The 21,271-nt window shown below is 37.7% G+C and overlaps 1 protein-coding gene across 1 annotated transcript in view; it reads left to right on the forward strand.

The window, feature by feature from the left end:
- Positions 1-14,663, forward strand: part of OPHN1 (oligophrenin 1) — a 581,757-nt gene extending 567,094 nt beyond the window's left edge. Inside the window, exon 24 of the mRNA XM_087427121.1 lies at positions 14,458-14,663. Within this exon, the coding sequence (XP_087283247.1) occupies positions 14,458-14,473 (16 nt within the window). The 3' untranslated portion in view covers positions 14,474-14,663. The remainder of the gene's footprint in view (positions 1-14,457) is intronic.
- The last annotated feature ends 6,608 nt before the right edge of the window (positions 14,664-21,271 follow it).

The raw sequence follows: 21,271 nt of genomic DNA on the forward strand, positions 1-21,271 counted from the left end.
CACCCAATGCATCTGAAAAGTAAAAGGGAGCTAGCCTGGCAGGAAGTATGGTTTCTTAGGTTCTAGAAATTGATTGCCAATGGTAGAGAAGGCCGGAGCAGCTGCTGGAGTTATCATAATATGGAACTGAGTAAGAAGTAGTGGAGAGGAGGCATTGAGTGATTCTTTAGAACCAAATCAGGCTGGTTGTTTGCCTGATGACCCTGTAGGGGTATATAATGGGTTGGTAGGCTGGCCCAGATTAAAGGGCTCAGGGCAGAAAAGACACCTTCCCCTACTACCACACCACTCTCACTCCATTCCTCTGGAGGATCTGTGCCCCTGAATTTGCCTACTAGGAAGTCTTAACATCTTTTGGGTGTTGTTGAGTTGGGAGTGGGCAACTTTCCATGACCACTCAACTACACATATCCATTGAACTGGAGACTAGTGCTGACCACAATGTTCATGGAAGTCCAGAAGTCCTTCTGAAGTGTTGTCTAGTGACTCATATTATGTTTATGGGGCTGAGCATGGTAATATGGAGTAAAAAGCAAGTCCTTTGTGGGCTAGGCAAAGGAGGAAATGATGGAAGATGGGCTGAATCTATGTAGTCAGTTGGATATTTGGATCTGGGATCTACAGGTTTGAGAACTTCTGTTGACTTTATACAACCATTAATAGTGAGTTTCCATGATTCTTGGAAGAAGGAATTCTGGTTTGAGGAGAATAGTCAACTACCTTAGGCAAATTCTGCAGTAAGAAAGTAGATGAATTCATGATTATGTCTGTATCAAGTGTTGCAAATACTCATCTCCGTGCATCTAGCTGTCAATTTCCACATGGTGGGCTATGGATAGGTGGAACTAGATGTGGTAGGGGTGGGTGCATGTGAAGAAAAATCCCAAACACCAGGATATGTATTGAGAGTTGAATCCTTCTTAGAGGAAAAGAATGATGCTGGCACAAGCAGACGGGAGTTTACTGCAGGAGCTAAAAAGAATAATTAGGGTAAGATGTCCGCTGCCATCAGGATGGCATCATGACCTTTGGTGGGTTGTGGGTCCATGATTAAGTTCATCTTAAGGTTTCCAAAAGTTTGAGTTTCAGGGGCCAGAGTAATAATCCTTCAAGTGCCAGGCATTGCCAGTGCTGAGTGAATGAGAAGCCACCAATAGTCCCTTTAAACTATAGTCAAGGCTTTTAAAGGGTGAACTAGAACATTTATTTATCCCAACTTCGTTAATAGAGAGGAATAATGGGATGAAACCTAATCACATTTAATAGAACTAAAAGTAAAGAACAGCATTTAAATTGTAATAATCAACTGCACAAGGACCAGGATGGGTGAGATCTGGCTTAGCAGCAAATGTGAAAGAGACAGGAGTTTTCTTTGACTATAGTTATAGTTTATAGTTATAGTTTCTTTAACTTATAAGCTCATTGAGTGTTCTGGGCAAGGTTGTCAAAAGCTTGCCAACTTAAGCTGCATTAATAGAAAAATATAGTCCAGAGCCAAGGAGGAGATAGTTCTGTTTCCCGTGCCATGCTGAGACCAAAGTAGAGTATATGTTAAGTTCTGGGCTGTCCAAATTTTCCCAATTCACTTGTGTTTTCTTTTGAGGTAACAAAGGAATGCCAAAACCAAGGCAAAGGGCAGAAGAAAAATTTGTGTGGGAAAACCGAAGTCCAGAAAGCCAGAAGGGTTCCCAAACTGGAAGTAGACATGGGAGCCAAGATCTGGAGCTGGGAAATCAGGGCTGGTGAGATAAAAGCACGCACAAGGGAGTCAGGAGCAATGCCCATTGCCGTTTTTTATTGACTGACTGAGGCATAGCAAGTGGTTGTTGGACCTACTTAACTGACCAAAAATATATGGTCACTAATATGAGCTCTATCTTCAGAGGGTAGGTTGGAATACAAGTAAAGATGAGCAGGCAGAAATTCACAGTAAGGATAAAAGCAGAAGACTGAGCTCATGGGGCCAGCCCAGTAGCATAACTGTTAAGTTTGTGCGTTCTGCTTTGTCAGCTTGGGGTTTGCCAGTTCGGATCTTGGACGCAGACCTACTCACCACTTATCAAGCCATGCTGAGGTGGCATCCCACATAGAAGAACTAGAAGGACCTACAACCAGGACATACAACTATGTACTGGGGCTTTGTGGAGAAAAAAGCAAAAGAGGAATATTGGCAACAGATGTTAGCTCAGGACTAATCTTCCTCAAAAAAAACTTTTTTAATAAAAAAAAGAAGACGGACCTCATAGATTCACTGAATTGAGAAAAAGGGAAGATCCTGATATAGGCACCCGTGGTTGGCTTTGGGAGACATCCTGTTAGCTCCAGGTATAAATGAAGATTAAAATTTGGAGTCTATGTAGGAGTCCAGTGCCTACCATTGTACCAGAAGATCCCAGCCCAAGAGGGGAACTTGGCAAACCAGGTAGGGTTGAACCCAAAGATGGAATTATCAGTGAGCCCAGATGTTTGGAATCTGGAAAGGTCTGCCTTTATGCAGGGATAGTGATATCAATGTGAAGTTAACTCAGGGCTCCTTTCTGTACAAGCAGCAAGTGGATATTTGCAAACCCAACACAGACTATCAGATCTCATACAACTGAGAGTCCTGAGTCCATTACTCTGAAAAACACATACTCCAGGAGGCTGAGATCATAGACCTAGGACCTTTTGCACATATTTTTTTGGATCCTGGGAGAGTGAGGAGCCTGTTTGAGAGCATTTGGGGCTCAGAAAAAGAATTGGGACTTTACCACCTCTGACCACATGCATGGAATCAGGAAGCTAAGAGGAGATAAATGCACCTGCCAAGGGCATGTCCTGAATCCTCTGATTCACTCAGTTGCATGGAAGATGAAAGTGTGTGTTTGTGTGTATACGGAGAGGAGGGCTTGAGTAGAACAGAGACCACAATGACAGATAATCACAATGATGACAACAGAGATATATGCACACTAAGGGCTAGTTTTGTCCTATAAAAGCAGGCTTGCATGGAATGCAAGAGAAAGATGAGGCTGCATAGAGATGCGCATGACCTTCTTTTGCATAGTGACCACTCCCACAAGTAAATATGACCTAGTCAATGTCATAGGCTTTTGTCAATAATATTAGCATTACCTCCTCTTAGAGGAAGAGAGTGGGCAGAGGGATAAGACAAGGGTGGAAGCAACTTTTCCTCTACATAAGTACTCTTATCATCTCTATTCAATGCTTGAGGACACCAGTGTTCAGAGAGATTACATAAGTTTCGTAAGATCACAAAGATAGTAGGCACAGTTAGTAGTCAAACACAGGTCTGTCTTATTCTAGACCCTTAAACACAATGCTATATTTCTCTCATTAGGTCTGGGAGTGTTAGCTAACAAAGGGAAGTCTAAGAAAGGGAAGTTCTGAGAAATCCTGGGGAAGGCCAAGATTTAAAGTTAGATCAGTAAGAGGAAGGGTAGAGAAGGATGTCAGAAAGATCAGATAAAACTTAGAGGTACTAAGTGCTTCACATAGGTTATTTCTGAGTTTCATTGCAACACAACAAGGTAGGTGTTAGCTAGGATAGCTAACTCTTCTGATGTGCCTGGGACTTACCTGCTTTTAACACTGAAATTCCTGTGTCCAGGAAACCCCTCACTCTTAGGCAAATCAAGACTGTTGGTCACCCTTGTTAGCCAACTTTACAAATGAAGATCCTGAGTTTTATAGAGGTGCATGACTTGTCCAAGGCCATGCAGTTACTAAGAAACATAGAAAAGACTGTCTGACTCCAAAGGCTAAGTCTTTCAGATCCAAAATTCTGTAGCCACACTGTCTCACCAACAGCTCAAGAGGGCTAAGGAGGTGGTCTGGTAGAGTATGGAGAGCTTTGGCTTTTATATCATTTATTCATTCAGCAAACATTCATTAAATGCCAATCACTATGCAAAGTACTGGGAATGGCTTCAGAGGGGGAGATGGACAATATACTGATTATAGTAAATAAAAACATTGTATAATGACTATATGGAAAAGGCACCCTAACAACACAGAGGTGAAGTCTATATTCTTTCTAGAGGGATCTGAAAAAGGTTTCTCAGAGGAAGTAATATTTGAAGTGAATCTTGAAGGATAACTAGGAATTTTCCAGGAAGATAATTCAGTCTAAGGGCATCCTAGAAAGAGGAAACAAAGGCAAAAAAGAACATGAAATTTTCAGGCATTTTCACAAAACTGCAAGGAATTCTTGAGAGCAGGGTGGGAACGGGAGTGGTAAGAGAATAAATTTGAAATAAAGGAAGGGATAATTTATTCATTCTACAAATATTTATGGAGCATTTATTGTTTTTCACACACTATTGTAGACAATAGAAATAGAGTAGTACAAAGTTTTTACTCTCATTGAGCTTAATCTCTAGTGTAGGAAGACAAACAATAAACAAGCAAGGAAATAACAGATAGTTATAAGTGCTGTGCAAAGAATAAAATCAGGTGATATGATAGATTGACTGGGTGGATCTTAACTTAGGTGGTCCAGGAAGGCCTCTTTGAGGAGGTGACATTTAAGCTGAGACCTAAATGATGAGAAGAAACCAGGCATGAGACATTAGGAAGGAAGAGCTTTCTGGGCAGAGAAAACTACTTAGGGAAAATCCTAAGACGGGAATGAACTTGCTGTGTTTGAGGAATAGCAAAGAGAGGTAGTAGGGAGAGGGGGTAGCAGAGAGTAAGGGCAGATTATTTAGAGTTTTATAAGCCATTTTCTTTGAATGAGATAGGCATTCATTGGAGGTATTGAACAGGTGAATAGCATGGTCTAATTTGCATTTTAAAAAGACTACTTTAGCTGTTGTGTGGAGAATAGGCTGTAGAGGGTCAAGAGTGAAGCAGTTAAGAGGCTATTGCAACGTCCAAGTGACAGAGATAATAGTGGCTCTGCCAAGGGTGGTAGCTATGAATGTGGTGGGAATGTGGTGTGAAGTGCAAAGATTTAGAACATGTTTTAGAGGTCCTGTAGATAGAATTTACTGATGGATATAGGGGAGAAAGAAATAAAGGATGACTCCAAGGCTTTGGCTTAAGTAGTGGGGTGGTAAGTGCTTCATGTCTCATGATGAGTTTGGGCTTCATTCTAAAAACAGTGGGAGTTTTGAAGACATTTGAGAAAGGAAGCAATATGGTTAGATTTGTGTTACATAAAGAATACTGCAACTAGGTGAAGAATGGATTGGGGAGGCAAGAGACAAGAAGCCAGGAGCTCTTGTCTGGCATTTGCAATAGGCAATTGCAATAATCCAGAAGATAAATTATGAGTCTTAAGTAAAATGCTGGCTATAGGAATGCAGATTGGATATCTCCTAGGCCAGTGGAAACCAGAGGACTAATTGTTACCGCACCAGGTCCGATTTTGCCCGCCTCCCAGAAAGCCAATCACCGAGACGACGAGATTGCAGAGAGAGAGGGTTTAATCACAAGGCAGCCAAGTGAGGAAAATGGGAGAACAAGTCTCAAACCCACCTCCCCGAAAATAGGGACTCAAGGGTATTTATGGGGAAGGGGGCAAGGTGGTGTGAAATTATTGGAGGTGAGGAGAGATGAGGTAATTGATGATCTGCACATGTGTAGTCAGCCTTCATGACTCTTCGTAGGACACATGTTCACAGAATGGCGGCATTAGCATGCCCTGAGGGTGGAGTTCCAACCTCTTGCCGTCAAAAGGGCCCAGTTGACGTGTTGTTGGTCTCAATCCAGCCCAAAGTGGACAAACGGTTCAGTTCCTGAAAAAAATAGCTCAAACATCCATTACCATGGTGACCCCAACTCCAGAGGGATGTTACCTATAGGAACCTAGTGGGAGTCAGATAGCATATTATCTAAACAGCACAGTTAACAATGGGTAAGTTTATCATGCAGATTTAAGTCCTCATCTTCTGTTCTGATAAGTTTCTAGGTAAGGCCATCCCCCGCTTCTTCCTGATACAAGGAAGAAGATAGATACATTACAGATGGATATTTTCCTTTCAAATGTAAATGTCTCTATAAAGGGTCACCAGAACTAAGAATGGGCTTAGCACAGACCCACCCAGACACCGGACATGTCTATGGTGATGGCCTATTTTGGGGGCAGGCCTCCCATCCCAAACTCCTTTGGTTAGTTAGTGGGGGTGGGAGCCAAAATGTCATTCGGGCAGAGACATATTCTGAGCTGGCAAATTCCAATCCCCCATAATTACTAGCTGCTTAATTATCAACGGCTGTTTGTCGGTTTCATTATCAACTAATGAAATGAGGTTGCTGAGCAAGGCAGAAAAATTTGTGTCCCAGAACTGCCACTTACCAGCTGTGTGAAAAAATAATGAAGGAATAATTGTGATTTTAGGCAAACTTCTTCATCTCTGAGCCTTAGCTGTCTTACCTGTAAAGTGAGGATGTGATACATCAAAGTGTTGTCATGAGAATTGAGTCAATCTATGAACTTTTTGTAATGCCACCTCTGTCCCCACTCATGAGCCTCATCCATAGCAGGCACTCATTAATATCTATCCAGTGTGAAGCAGAATTATGCATACAATTTATGATAAGCTCAGTATCTATGGGAAACATGCCACAGGGTAGGGCTGGTCACGCACTTGGGGTGATTTTTTAATGACCGTGAAGTGGCCCTTAAATATCTCCCTCACCAACCTTTCATGGTATTACTTCACTGGATCATCCTGACTGAAATCCTCACCTATTAAATTTATCCTTTGGATAAGCCAACTACCAATGTCTCCACTTGTCTGAGATGGTTACAGAGAGCTTCCATTGCCTGATAAAAACATGTTCAGATTGGATTGACCCTAAAAAACTCTTTGGATAAGTGGTTAAAAATGTTTTTAGTTGTTAAACCCTTTGTTCCAATGTATTTTACATGGGGCCTCCTTATACTCGAGATAAAAACAGAGCTTCTCTGGTTGAAGTGAAATGTGATGGACCTAGAGTACTGTAGATACAGTTAGAAAACCACTTACTTAGAGCTTGTTGCTAAATCCCCCTTCTCTATTTATCATGTAGAGAAAGTAAGTTCCAGAGAAGTTAAGTGACTTAGCTAAGGTCAAAGATATAGAAAGTGACATAGTCAATTCTGTTCATTTGCTCCTCTACCAGCTGACCATTCCCCATTAATGTAAAGCTTAGCTTGGCCATCAGTTTAGCCAGCTGCCTCCTTAAGCACCAGAGACCAGGTATCTGCCACTAGAAGATTTAGTTTTAGGGGTTTGGAAAGATATGGAGGTTAGGGTGCTGAGTAGGAAGTAAGTGAGAGATGGATCTTAGCATCTGTACTAATCCTTGGAGATGGCCTCAGAAAGACAGGAACCTCTAGTCAAGACAAGGGTGTGTTAACGTGTCTCTGTTGTGATTAGAATAAATGGAAGAGAGAGACAGAGAGTGAAAGAGAGGAGAGGAGAGAAAAAGAAAAGACAGGAGAGAGTCTGGAGATAAGATCCTAAAATCCTGTGCTCAGTCAGCCTGTGAGGTCCCGGAAGGAAATATATGCAGAGGGGACAGTGTGAGGAAAAGGATGATTTGATGACCAAATCTAACTGTTGAGCTCTAGTCCTGGTGAGCTAGGCTAGACCTTACAGAGCCAGGAAGACTATTTTTTTCTAGGCGAGGCAGGACTAAGTGGCCTCCTTACTCATAGTCCCCCTACTAGTTCCCGCTTGGTTTTCTAAAAGGATAGGCAGAGCAATTGGTCCCCCAAGTAGATGACTATATGTTTCCTGAAAGAGAAAACTGTAAAGTTGGAAGAGCCAAGCTTGAAGGACACTTCAAGCAGTATTTCTCAAGAGCTGATCGGCAGATTGTCCTTAAATGATGGCAGGTATTCTAACTCTCCTTCGTTTTTTGGATCCATGGGAGGAAATGGAAAGTTTCCTAGATTACTAGGGAAATAAAGGCCTTGGATCGTACAACACTAGTCGGCTGCAATACCTATCGCATTTGGAGAGAATATCACTTTCACATTGGGTCAAAAAAAGACACAACAACATGAGTTACCTGGGACTCACTAAAAAAATGAGTTGAAAATAATCACAAAGGTTGAGGGTTCATGTAAGTGAAGTTCCAGAAATAAAAGTGTGTAGGAACTATAGCCAAATACCAGAGATTATCGTTCAGCCTATCATGATTCCCCAGCTGAAGTGGCCCATATAAAGGAGTGTGAGCTTTTAAAAAATGATGTAATTCAAAAGCCTAGGACCACACGAACATGTTTCCAGGATATTTCCAGCACTGTACATGGGAGAGGAGGCACTAACTGGTTAACCTTGATAGGTAGACAGGGTATTACGCAGTATTTGCCATTTTGCCTGTTTATAAGAAACACCTGGGAGGCCCTTTAAAGACCCTTTAAAGAATTCCTCCCTGGGGATTCTGATAAAAGAAGGTGGGGCTTAGGAATTCGCATTATAAATGGCATCTTGGGTGAAACACTATTGTAGAGAAAAGAGTTTGAGACTGAAAAGTAAGAGACAAGCATCCCAATTCTGGCTTCATTGCAAACTAGCTGCACATGTCTGAGTAAATAAATTTTCTGGACTTCAGATTTCTCACCTATAAAGTGGAGATAATTATACCCACCTTTCCTACCTCACAGAGGTATTAGGATGATAGCATGAGATCATGTAAGTAAAAGCCACTTTACTGGAATTGCTAGAATGAAAGCCTGCTGCTGCTGCTGCTGCTGCTGCTGATGGTGAATATGACAGTGTAAAAAGCTGACTCAATAGATTTATAGTATGATTTGTTTAGGCTCAGTTGGTGAGGGGGTGGTTGGCAGTAGTGACAGCCCAGGTTGCAGACAGATCATATCCTCAAGGCTCTACCTGGATGGAGTGGGGTAAAGAATAGTAGAGAGCAGCCCTAGAGGAGGGCATGACTAGATAGAATGGGGGTCAGTCAGAACAGAGTCTCAGATTCAACAAATACCTGGATTAAAAGCTGTCAAAACCAAAATGGAAAGAAAGACTAATCCCACACCCAACCTGCTTTGTTGAATTTTCCTCTCTAGTTCTAGAATTGGGTGAGGCAGGCAGAAGAAATTCATGACTTTGGCTAGAAGTGGCTAGGGAGGGCAGAAGCTCGTAGATCTCAAGTTTTGATGTTCTCCTTCAAAATATTCTCTCTCTGTGCCCTGACTGCATTCACTCAGGGACTTTTGATCTTGATTTGCTTTCCCAAGTGTGTTTCACTACTGAGAGGAGAATAAGCTGACATGAGTTCTCAGCTTGCTCAGGAGTGATATTGCTCATTGAAAATTAATAAATAGACTCTGATTTGTAAATTAGTCTCTGATGGCTCAGTGAACATAAACCAATTCCTCAGAGTCCAATTCATCCCCAGGGAAGCTGATGCAATGGTGTTTATGAATCTGTACGTCTCAAAGGTGAACTCTCAGAATTGAATGGGCTATCCAAAGTTAAAGTAACTTAGGGGCAGTTCAGCCATGGCTTGACCACCGTACTGTGCTCAGTGATAGGCATTGTCCCAGAAGCACCTGAGAAGGCATCTGAGAAATTCTGTCAAGCTAGAAGCATCATAAAAATTCATTGTGAAACTCATTTTCATATCAATGGTGTATATTCTTTTTTGTAAGTATTGTTTGAAAATTATTGTGCAGTAGGAAGAAAACCTGGTTTTGAGGGCAGACTGTACCATGTAATATCTACATGTCCTTGGACATAGCCTTTGTTTATAACCATAAATATTCATTTTAAATTTATACAGTACTGTTTTCTGTATGGAGGAATAAGTTTCTAACAAATCAGCCCTCCTAAAGTAACAACAATAAACTCTGGGCTAAATACAATAAAACAACTACCCAAGGTCTCTGGGGAACAAACAAAAGCAGTTATATTTTGTAGGGGAATCTAAACTTGGAGGACATGACCAAATTGGATAAGTTTCCCATTTTTATTGCTTTGTCCTGAGGGAAGCCACAATTGTGACACAGCATGGAATAGAGAAAATTCAGATAGAAAGCCTGCTGTCTTTTTGGCTAGAAGGACTAAGGGAAGGAGCTCAGGGTAACTAGGGCTTCCAGAGACTGAGGGGGGAACCAAGAAAGAGAAATGCAGAGAAGGAGAATCCTACATTCTGTGTAAAAACTCTGCCAATCACTGGCTGAACCATGCATATATGGAGCAGTTTGAAAGCAGTCTAACTGAGATCTGAGCTGCCTCTCAGAGCAGGCATAACAGAGCTGGAAATTTGAATCTAACCAAATTTGAGTAATCTTTTGACAATTAATAGTAATAATTTGAATCTAGCTAAGTTAATTGGCAGCTAAAAAAAATCAACACTCTTAGAAGGCATGTAAGAGAGTCCAAAGCTCTACAATATAACATTTACCATGTCCAAGAAACAATCCAATGTTATTCTACATATAAAGAGCTGGAAAAGTGTGAGCCACTCTTAAGAATAAAGATGGCAATTCCAAGATCTCCCAGATGTTAGAATTACAGGCAAAGACTTCAAAGCAGCTGATGAAACTAGGCTTGGTGAGTTAAAGGAAAAATATGCTCATAATGAATGAAAATGTAGGTGATATTAGCAGAGAAATAGAAAATGTGAAAAAGAACTAAATGATAACTTCAATACAAGAACACAATTTTGGAAATAAAAGTTACTGTGGAGACTTAATAAGCAAAAAGGAGATGATATAAGAAAGAGTGAGTAAACTTGAAGAAAGATCAATGGAAATTATCAAATCTAAAAAATAAGAAAAAAATAGATCAAAAAAAAATGAACAGAGCCTCGGTGACCTGTGGAACAATATAAATTTTTTAAGAGATGCGTAATGAGAGTCCTAGAAGGAGAAGAGAGAAAACAATGGGACAGAAAACAAAGTTATCTGAAGAAAACATAGCTGAGAACTTACTTACAAAATTGGGAAAGGATAGCAAGTTACAGATTCATTCACCACATCAGACCCCAAAGAAGATAAATATGAAGAAAACCCTGCCTGTGTACATCACAGTCAAACTGGTAGTAACCAAAGGTAAAGAGAAATCTTGAAAATAGCCAGTGCAAAATGACACCTTATATATAGGGGAATAATTCAAATCATAATACATTTCCATCAGAATCCATGGAGACCAGAAGAGAGTGAACAACTGTCAGTTTAGAGTTCTATATCCAGTGAAAATAACCTTCAAGAATGGAGGTAAAATAAAGATTCTCAGACTAAGGAATTCTAAAATAATTCACTGTCACTAGACCTGAACTACACAAAATCCCAAATAGGCTTATTCAGGCTGTAGGAAAATGATGCTAGAGGGAAACTCAGATCTTCAGGATTTAATGAAGGGCATCAGAAATATAAATATTTGGGTGAATATCAAAAATTATTTTTCCTCTTAATTTCTTTAAAATACACCTTAGTGTATGTGTGTAACACTGTCTTAAGTTTACAATGTATTTAGATATAATATATGTGTTTATATGTATTAAATATGGTGTAAAAAATTGAGGATTGCTGGGGGGATGGATGTATATGGTTGCAAGGTTTATATTTTATATGAAGTGGAAAAATGTTAACTCTAAGTACATGATGAAAAGTTAGGTATGCATATCACAATCCTTAAAACAATCACTAGAAGAATAATGCAAATAAGAATAGCTAAAAAGCCAATAGATAAAATAAAATTAATCATCTCTAAAAGATATTTACATTGAAAAAAATTCACGTAATCTAGAAAATAAAAAAAACAGGAAAAGGGAACAGTGGAACAAAAACTAGAGGGAACAAATAGAAAAGAAATAATATAATAGTTTATCTAAATCCAAGTATTTCAATAATTACATTAAATATTAATGGGTTAAATGCTCCAATTAGAAGACAGGGATTATTAAAACACATTTAAAAAGCAAGCCAAACTATATGTTATCTTCAAGAGGCACACTATAAATGTAAAGACACAGAAAGGTTGAAAGTAAATGGTTGGAAAAGATACATGAGGCAAATAATAAGCATAAGAAGGCTGAAAGGCCTACATCAATTGCTGATAAAATAGACTTAAGAATAAGAAATATTATCCAAAAAAATAGCTGTTTCATAGAGATAAAAGGGTCCATTCCTCAGGAATACATAATAATTATAAACATGTATGTGATTAATAAAAAAGCCTCAAGTACATAAAGCAAAAACTGACAGAGTTGAAGTGATAAATAGGCAATTGCATCATTGTTGTAAAAGGTTTTAACACCTTTTTCTCAGCAATTGATAGAAAAGAGAAACAAAAAATCAGTAAAGACATAGAGGATCTGAACAACACTATCAACCACCTTGGCATTTATATTTATATACAATCATTCACTACATAATGATATTTCAGTCAATGATGATTGCATATACTACAGTGGTGCCGTAAGATTAGTACCATACAGCCTATGTGTGTAGTAGGTTATACCATCTATGTTTGTGTAAATACACTCTATGATGTTCGCACAATGACAAAATCACCCAATGATACATTTTTCAGAATGTATCCCTGTCATTAAGTGATGCATGACTACAATAGAATACCTAACAACTTCTGAATATATATGTTTTTCAAGTGATCATTGTGCGTTCACCAAGTGAGACCATATACTAGTCCATAAAATAAATCTCAATAAATTGAAAGGGATTGAAATTATACAGAGAATATTTTCTGACCATAGTAGGGTTAAACTAGAAATAAATTATGATATCTAGAAAAATAACATATTTAGAAATTAATCAACATGATTCTAAATAAAGAAGATATCAAAAAGGAAGTTAGAAAATAGTTTGAATGAAACAATAAAAATACAACTTATCAAAATTTGTGGGATGCAGCTAAAGCAGTGCTTATATGGAAATTTATAACTTTATATGCTTATATTTAAAAATGAGAAATGCATTAAATTAATAAACTAAAGTTTCATCTTGAGAATCTAGAAAGAGAGGAACAAAGCAAACCTAAACTAAGAGAAAGAAAGAAAATAATAAAAATAAGAGCAGAAATAAATGAAATACAAAACAGACAAATGATAGAACAAATTAAGAAAACCACAATTTAGTTCCTTCAAAACACTGAGTCAATTGATAATTTCCTAGCTAGAAACAAAAAGAAAAAGAAGTCACAAATCATCAATATCAGCAGGATTACCACTATATTTCTTGCAAACATTAATATGTAATGATATTATGAATAAATTTATTCCAAGAATACATGAATTTAGATTAAATAGACAAATTTATTGAAAAATGCAACTCACCAAAATTGATGCAACATTACACAGAAAATCTGAATAGTCATAGGTATTAAAGAAATTGGATTTATTATTAAAAACTCTTGCACAAAGAAAATTCCAGGGCCATTTATATATTTTTTTCTGATGAATTCTCTCAAACATTTAAGGAAGAAATAATACCAACTTTACACAAAAGCTTTCAGAGAACAGAAGAGAAGGAAGTTTTCCCAACTCATTTTATGAGACTGGTATAACCCTAATGCCAAAACCTGACAAAGACATTACAAAAAAGAAAAAGGAGAAGGAGGAGGAGGAGGAAAGAAAAGATAGAAAGAGGAAGAGAGGAAGGAAAGGAAATTACAGATGAATATTATTCATGACCATAGATGCAAACATTCTTAACAAAAGATTAGCAAATCAAATCCAACAATATACACAAAGGTAATACACCATGACCAAGGGGGGCTTACCTCAGGAATTCAAGGTTGGTTTTACATTTGAAAAATCAATCAATATAATTAATCATATTAACAGAATAAGAAGAAAAATAATAAAAATCATTTAAATAGATGCAAGAAAAGCATTTGACAAAATTCAGGACCCATTCATGATTCAAATCCCTCAGGAAAATAGGAATAGAAGGTAACTTCCTCAATCTTAGGAAACTATGAGTGAAACTGCAGCTTACATTACTCATAATGATGAAATATTGAAGATTTCCCTTCTAATATCAGAAAAAGTAAAGGATTCCTGCTCTAACCACTTCTATTCAAGATTATACTAGAGATACTGTTCATTATAACAGTGCAGGGGGAAAATGGCACAAACTTTAGAAGGGAAGAAATAAAACTTTCTCTCTTTGCAGATGACATGTGTGCTTACATAGAAAATCCTAAAGGATCTACATTAGGAAACTCTAGTAGAACTCGTAAGATTTAGCAAAGTCACTGGATAAAAAGTTAATATACAAAAATCAATTCCATTTTTATATAATTGCATTAAATAATTTGAAAATGAATTATTTTTAAGAGATACAATTTAAAATAACACCAAAACCAAAACATACTTAGGACTACACTTAACGGAAGATGTGCATGATCTCTTACTACAACTACAGAATATTGCTAATAGTGATAAATGAAAGACTAAATAAATGCAGGGATATACCATGTTTATGAATTGAAAAAGTGTCAATACTGTTAATAAGTTAATTCTTGCCAAATTGTTTTACAGATTCAATGTCATTTGAATAAGAATTGCAGCAAAGCGGCTGGCCCCGTGGCTTAGCGGTTAAGTGCGCGCGCTCTGCTGCTGGCGGCCTGGGTTCGGATCCCAGGCGAGCACCGACACACCGCTTCTCTGGCCATGCTGAGGCCGCGTCCCACATACAGCAACAAGAAGGATGTCCAACTATAACATACAACTATCTACTGGGGCTTTGGGGGAAAAAAGTAAATAAATAAAATTATAAAAAAAAAAAGAATTGCAGCAAATTTTTTGAAGAAATTGGCAAGCTGATTCTAAAATTTATATGACAATGCAAACAACCTAAACCAACCAAAGCAATTTCAAAAAAAGAAAAGCAAAAAACAAAGTTGGAGAACTTACATTACCTGATTTCAAGACTTACTCTAAAGCTAAATAATTAAGGCAGTGTGGTATTGGTGAAAGGATGGGCGTATAGATCAATGTAACAGAACAAAGTGTCCAGAAATACATACATACATACACAGATGAACACAGAGACACACAGATACACTTTTTTTTCCCACAAAGGTGCAAAGGCAATTTAATTGGTAAAGTCTTACCAACAAATAATTCTGGATATCTGTATGGGAAAATAAACCTTAGCCCTCACCTCACATTATACAAAAAAGTTAACTCAAAATGGATCATAGATCTAAATGTAATCACTAAAACTATAAATCTTTTAAAAGGAAACATAGCAAAAATCTTTGTCACTTTAGGCTAGGCAAAATTTTCTTTGATACAACACCAAATGTATGAAGAAAAAAACTGATAAAATGATCTTTATTAAAATTTAAAATCTCTGGTCTTTTATGACACTGTTAAAATGAAAAGACAGACAGTTTTACAAAAGATATGTGAAAGTCCAATAAACACATAAAAGGATGCTCATCATCACTGCCCATCAGGAAAATGAGATTAAAACTACAATTAGAGACAGCTTACCCATTAGAATGATCAAAATTAAAAAGACTAAGTATACCAAGTGTTGGTGATGATGTAGAGGAACTGAAACTCCTGTATACTGCTAGTGGGAATTAAAATAGTATAACCACTTTATTATTTTTTTTTAATTTTTTGTTTATTGCAGTAACATTGGTTTATAACATCCTATAAATTTCAGGTGTACATCATTCTACTTCTATTTCTGCATAGATTACATCATGTTCACCCAAATACTAATTACAACCCATCACCACACACAAGTACCTAATTATCCCTTTTGCCCTCCTCCCTCCTCCTTTACCCTCTGGTAACCACCAATCCAATCTCTGTCTCTATGTGTTTGTTTGTTGTTGTTATTATCTACTACTTAATGAGGGAAATCATACGGTATTTGACCTTGTCCCTCTGACTTATTTCACTTTGCATAATACCCTCAATGTCCATCCATGTTGTCACAAATGTCTGGATTTCATCGTTTCTTATGGCTGAGTAGTATTCCGTTGTGGATATATACCACATCTTCTTTATCCATTCGTCCCTTCATGGGCATTTACGTTGCTTCCAAGTCTTGGCTATTGTGAATAATGCTGCAATGAACACAGGGGTGCATGTTTCTTTATTCATTGGAGTTTTCAAGTTCTTTGGATAAATACTCAGCAGTGGAATAGCTGGATCATATGGTAGTTCTATCCTTAATTTTTTGAGGAATCAATAGTGGCTGCACCATTTTGTACTCCCACCAGCAGTGTATGAGAGTTCCCTTCTCTCCACATTCTCTCCAACACATGTTGTTTCCTGTCTTGTTAATTATAGCCATTCTGATGGGCATGAGGTGATATCACATTGTAGTTTTGTTTTGCATTTCCCTGATAGTTAAAGATGTTGAACAACTTTTCATGTGCCTGTTGGACATCTGTATATCTTCTTTGGAGAAATGTCTGTTCATGTCTTTTGGCCCTTTTTTAATTGGGTTGTTAGTTTTTTTGTTGTTGAGATGCATCAGTTCTTTATATATTTTGGAGATTAACCCATTAACAGATGTATGGTTTTCAAATGTCATCTCCCAATTGTTAGGTTGTCTTTTTGTTTTCTTGATGGTTTCCTTTAATGTGCATAAGATTTTTAGTTTGATGTAGTCCCATTTGTTTATTTTTTCTATTGTTTCTCTTGCCCGGTCAGACATGGTGCTTGAAAATATGTTGCTGAGACCAATGTCGAAGAGCATACTGCCTATGTTTTCTTCTAGAAGTTTCATAGTTTCAGGTCTTACATTCAAGTCTTTAATGCATTTTGAGTAAATTTTTGTGTATGGTGTAAGGTAAGGGTCTACTTTCATTTTTTTTGCGTGTGGCTGTCCAGTTTTCCCAACATCGTTTGTTGAAGACTTTCTTTTCTCCATTGTATGTTCTTCGCTCCTTTGTCGAAGATTAGCTGTCCATAGATGTGTGGGTTTATTTCCGGGCTTTCGATTCTGTTCCATTGATCTGTGTGTCTGTTTTTGTGCCAGTACCATGCTGTTTTGGTTACTATAGCTTTGTAGTGTATTTTGAAATCAGGGAGTGTGATACCTCCAGCTTTGTTCTTTTTTCGCAGGTTTCCTTTAGCTATGTGGGGTCTTTTGTTGTTCTATATAAATTTTAGGATTCTTTGTTCTATTTCTGTGAAAAATGTTGTTGGAACTTTGATAGGGATTGCATTGAATCTGTAGATTGCTTTAGTAAGCATGGACATCTTAACTATGTTAATTCTTCCAATCCAAGAGCATGGGATATCTTTCCATTTCTTTGTGTCTTCTTCAATTTCTTTCAGAAATGTTTTATAATTTTCAGTGTACAGATCTTTCACATCTTTGGTTAAGTTTACTCCTAGGTATTTTATTCTTTTTGTTGTAATTGTAAATGGGGTTGTATTCTTAATTTCTCTTTCTGCTACTTCGTTGTTATTGTAGAGCAATGCAACTGCTTTTCGTATGTAGATTTTGTATCCTGCAACTTTATCCTATTCGTTTATTACTTCTAAAAGTATTTTGGTGGATTCTTTAGAGTTTTCTATATATAAAATCATGTCATCTGCAAATAGTGACAGTTTCACTTCTTCCTTTCCAGTTTGGATCCCTTTTATTTCTTTTTCTTGCCTGATTGCTCTGGCTAGGACTTCCAATACTATGTTAAATAGGAGTGGTGAGAGTGGGCATCCTTGTCTGGTTCCTGTTCTTAGAGCGATAGCTTTCAGTTTTTCACCATTGATGATGATATTCGCTGTAGGTTTGTCATATATGGCATTTATTATGTTGAGGTACTTTCCTTCTATACCCATTTTATTCAGAGTTTTTATCATAAGTGGATGCTCTATCTTGTCAAATGATTTCTCTGCATCTATTGAGATGATCATGTAATTTTTATTTTTCATTTTATTAATGTGGTGTATCACGTTGATTGATTTGCGTATGTTGAGCCATCCCTGCATACCTGGAATAAATGCCACCTGATCATGGTGTATAATCTTTTTAATGTATTGTTGTATGCAATTTGCTACTGTTGAGGATTTTTGCATCTATGATCATCAGTGATATTGGCCACTAATTTTCTTTATTTGTGTTGTCCTTATCTGGTTTTGGTATCAGGGTAATGTCAGCTTCGTAGAATGAGTTAGGGAGCTTCCCCCCTCCTCAATTTTTTGGAAGAGTTTGAGAAGGATAGGTAGTAATTCTTCTTTGAATGTTTGGTAGAATGCACCAGGGAAGCCCTCTGGTCCTGGACTTTTATTTTTGGGGAGGTTTGTAATTACTGTTTTGATCTCCTTACTGGTGATTGGTCTATTCAAATTCTCTATTTCTTCTTGATCCAGTTTTGGAAGGTTGTGTGATTCTAAGAATTTATCCATTTCTTCCAGATTGTTGAATTTATTGGCATATAGCTTTTCATAGTATTCTCTTATAATCTTTTGTATTTCTGAGGTGTCTGTTCTAATTTCTCCTCTTTCGCTTCTGATTTTACTTATTTGTGCCTTCTCTCTTTTTTTCTTGGTGAGTTTAGCTAAAGGTTTGTCAGTTTTGTTTATCTTTTCAAAGAACCAGCTCTTGGTTTTATTAATTATTTCTATTGTTTTTTTAGTCTCTATTTCATTTATTTCTGCTCTGATTTTTATTATTTCCTTTCTTCTACTGATTTTGGGCTTTGTTTGTTCTTCTTTTTCCAGTTCCTTTAGGTGCATTGTTAGCTTGTTTATTTGAGATTTTTCTTGTTTGTTGATAGACTGTATTGCTATAAACTTCCCTGTTAGAACCTCTTTTGCTGTATCCCATAAATTCTGGGGTGTCGTATTTTCATTTTCATTTGTCTCCAGGTGTTTTTTGATTTTTCCTTTGATCCAATCATTGTTCAGTAGCATTTTGTTTAATCTTCACGTATTTGTGGCTTTTCTGATTTTCTTCCTATAGTTGATTTCTAGTTTCATACCGTTGTGGTCAGAAAAGATGCTTGGTATTATTTCAATCCTCTTAAATTTATGTAGACTTGTTTTGTGCCCTAATATGTGATCAGTCCTGCAGAATGTTCCATGTGCATTTGAAAAGAACGTGTATTCTTCAGTTTTTGGATAGAATGCTCTGTATGTATCCACTAGGTCCATCTGTTCAAGTGTGTCATTTAAGGCCAATGTTTCCTTATTGATCTTGTTTGGATGATCTATCCGTTGGTGTAAGTGGAATGTTAAAGTCCCCTACTATTATTGTGTTACTGTCTATTTCTCTTTTTATGTCTGTTAATAATTGCTTTATATAGTTAGGTGCACCTACATTGTGTGCGTAGATATTTACAAGTGTTATATCCTCTTGTTGGATTGTTCCCTTGATCATTATGTAATGCCCTCCTTTGTCTCTTTTAACAGTTTTTGTTTTAAAGTCTATTTTGTCTGATATGAGTTTTGCTACTCCAGCTTTCTTTTCATTGCCATTTGCGTGGAGTATCTTTTTCCATCCCTTCACTTTCAGTTTGTGAGTGTCTTTAGGTCTGAAGTGTGTCTCTTGTATGCAGTGTATACATGGGTCTTGTTATTTTATCACATCAGCCACCCTATGCCTTTTAATTGCAACATTTAGTCCATTGACATTTAAAGTAGGTATTGATAAGTATGTACTTACTGCCATATTTTTAACTTTTTTTTCTCAGTGTTTTAGTAATACTTCTCTGTTCCTTTCTCCTTCTATACAGAATTGATGGTCTCTTTAGTTTGACCTCTGTCTGAAAGCTCTACTCTTTAACGCCCCTCCTCCCTCATTTTATGTTTTTGATATCATATCTAACCTCTTTTTGTGCATTTGTATCCATTATCCTCTTATCATGGAAACAAATAATTTTTCCTATTTGTGTTCGTCTTTTTCCCCTTAAATCAGTCCCTTTAACATTTCTTGTGGCACTGGTTTCTTAGTGAAAAACTCCTTTAATTTTTGCTTGTCTGGATAATTTTGGATCTCTCCTTTCATTTTGAATGATAACCTTGACGGGTAGAGTATTCTTTGCTGTAAATTTTTTTCTTTTAGCACTTCAAATTTTTCATTCCACTCTCTTCTAGCCTGTAAGATTTCTGCTGAGAAGTCAGCTCATAGACTTATGTGGTTTCCTTTGTATGTAACTTGTCTTTCTCCCGTGGCTTTTAGGAGTTTCTCTTTTTCTTTAATTGTGGACATTTTGATTATGATGTATCTTGGTCTGGGCCTCTTTGTGTTTATCTTGTTTGGGGCTGTCTGTGCTTTCTGTACCTGGATGTCTGTTTCCTTCCTTAGGTTAGGGAAGCTTTCATCTATTACTTCTTGAAATAGATTCTCTGCCCCTTTGTCTTGCTCTTCTCCTTCTGGAACACTTATAACATGGATGTTAGTGTGCTTGATGTTGTCCCAGAGGTCCCTTAGATTGTCCTCACTCTTTTTAATTCTTTTCTCTTTTACCTGTTCAGCTTGGCTATTTCTTCTAGTCTTTGTCCAGATCGCAGATCCCTTCTTCTGTATCCTCTACTCTGTTTTTTAGTCCCTCTAATGAATTTTTCATTTCCAGTATTGTACTCTTCATTTCTGATTGGTTCTTTTTTATATCTTCCATTTCTTTGTTGACATTCTCCCTGAGTTCATCTATTCTTCTCCCCAGATCAGTGATCATCCTTAACACTCTTTGTTTGAACTCTCTGTCAGGTAGGTTTCTCATTTCCGTTTCACTTAGTTCCTTTTCTGGGGTTTTGTCCTGTTCCCTTACTTGGAATGTATTCCTTTGCCTCCTCATTTTGCCTCTTTCCCTGTGCTTGTGTCTACATATTAGGTAGGTCAGCTATGTCTCCTGCTCTTGGATAGGTGACCTTATATAAGTGATTCCTTAGGAGGCCTGCTGTGTGCTTCCCTCTGTTCTCCATATTCCAGGGGTGACCCCTCTGTGGTCTACGTGTGTCCTTCTGTTGTGGCCTGTTTGCTTTCCCTGTAGGTGCTCAGGGAGGCTGAGTTATGCTCCTGGCCAGCTGTTGTAATGCTCAGCTGCCTGTAGTTGTTGTGGGCCCTTCAGTCTCTTGATCAGGTGTGGGGAGCCCCAGCACAGTTGGCTGCAAGTTCTAATACCACATTTGTGTTGCAGTATTTCTTTTAAGTGAGTAGGCTCCCAGTGTGGCAGGTTGTTAGGCTCAGGGGCTTACAAATGCTATAAGCCTCCAGCATTAGGTCTCTTGTCAGCACTCTGAGGATTGCAGCTGGCTGGGGCTGGCCTCAAGCACAGGAGCACCCAGTTGTTTCAGGCTTTGGAAGGTGTGGTATACCCCTATGTGGGTCTTTGAGAAGCACAACTCTTCTGCAGCTGACAAGCCCTGCAGCCTACAT

Source organism: Ceratotherium simum, chromosome X (genome assembly GCF_057802395.1).
Source record: "Ceratotherium simum simum isolate JZ-2026a chromosome X, ASM5780239v1, whole genome shotgun sequence".
In the NCBI taxonomy this organism is placed as follows: Eukaryota; Metazoa; Chordata; class Mammalia; order Perissodactyla; family Rhinocerotidae; genus Ceratotherium; species Ceratotherium simum.